Source organism: Mesitornis unicolor, unplaced genomic scaffold (assembly GCF_000695765.1).
Source record: "Mesitornis unicolor isolate BGI_N332 unplaced genomic scaffold, ASM69576v1 scaffold20148, whole genome shotgun sequence".
Classification (NCBI taxonomy): Eukaryota; Metazoa; Chordata; class Aves; order Mesitornithiformes; family Mesitornithidae; genus Mesitornis; species Mesitornis unicolor.
The window spans coordinates 4,850-5,345 of record NW_010204086.1 but is presented as its reverse complement, the minus strand read 5'-3'; the positions used below and the strand labels follow the sequence as shown (position 1 = coordinate 5,345).

Below are 496 nucleotides of genomic sequence, written 5' to 3'. Positions count from 1 at the left end.
GAGGCGGCGGAGCCCCGGCGGGCGGAGGAGGAGGGGACCCACGCTGGTGACTTTGCGGTAGATCTGGGCGGCGTTTTGGCACTCGGAGTAGGGGTACTCGGAGGTGCCCATCTCCAGCATGCACATCCCGAAGGCGTACACGTCCACCGACTCGTCGTAGCGCTCCTCGTACATCTCCGGCGCCATGAACTCCGGCGTGCCTACGACGCGGCCAGCGGGGCCACCCAACCGTTGGCCAACCAATCGGTGATGGACCCAGCCCTTGATGGACCCAACCCTTGATGGACCCAACCACTGACCAATGAACACTTGAGGAACCCAGCTCTTGAGCTACCCAACCCTTGATGGACTCAACTCTTGATGGACCCAATCATTGGCCACCCAACCCTTGATGGACCCAACCCTGGATGGACCCAACCCTGGATGGACCCAACCCTTCATGGACCCAACCCTTCATGGACTCAATAAGTGGCCACACAACCATTGATCGACCCAA

At 60.7% G+C, this 496-nt stretch overlaps 1 protein-coding gene across 1 annotated transcript in view; it reads right to left on the bottom strand.

Moving 5' to 3' along the window:
* Nucleotides 1-42: 42 nt before the first annotated feature.
* The window catches only part of LOC104545743 (serine/threonine-protein kinase WNK3-like), a gene marked incomplete at both ends in the record, with an annotated part of 3,295 nt that continues 2,841 nt past the window's right edge, over nucleotides 43-496 (bottom strand). Inside the window, one exon of the mRNA XM_010190951.1 lies at nucleotides 43-200. Coding sequence (XP_010189253.1) covers nucleotides 43-200 — 158 coding nt within the window. The remainder of the gene's footprint in view (nucleotides 201-496) is intronic.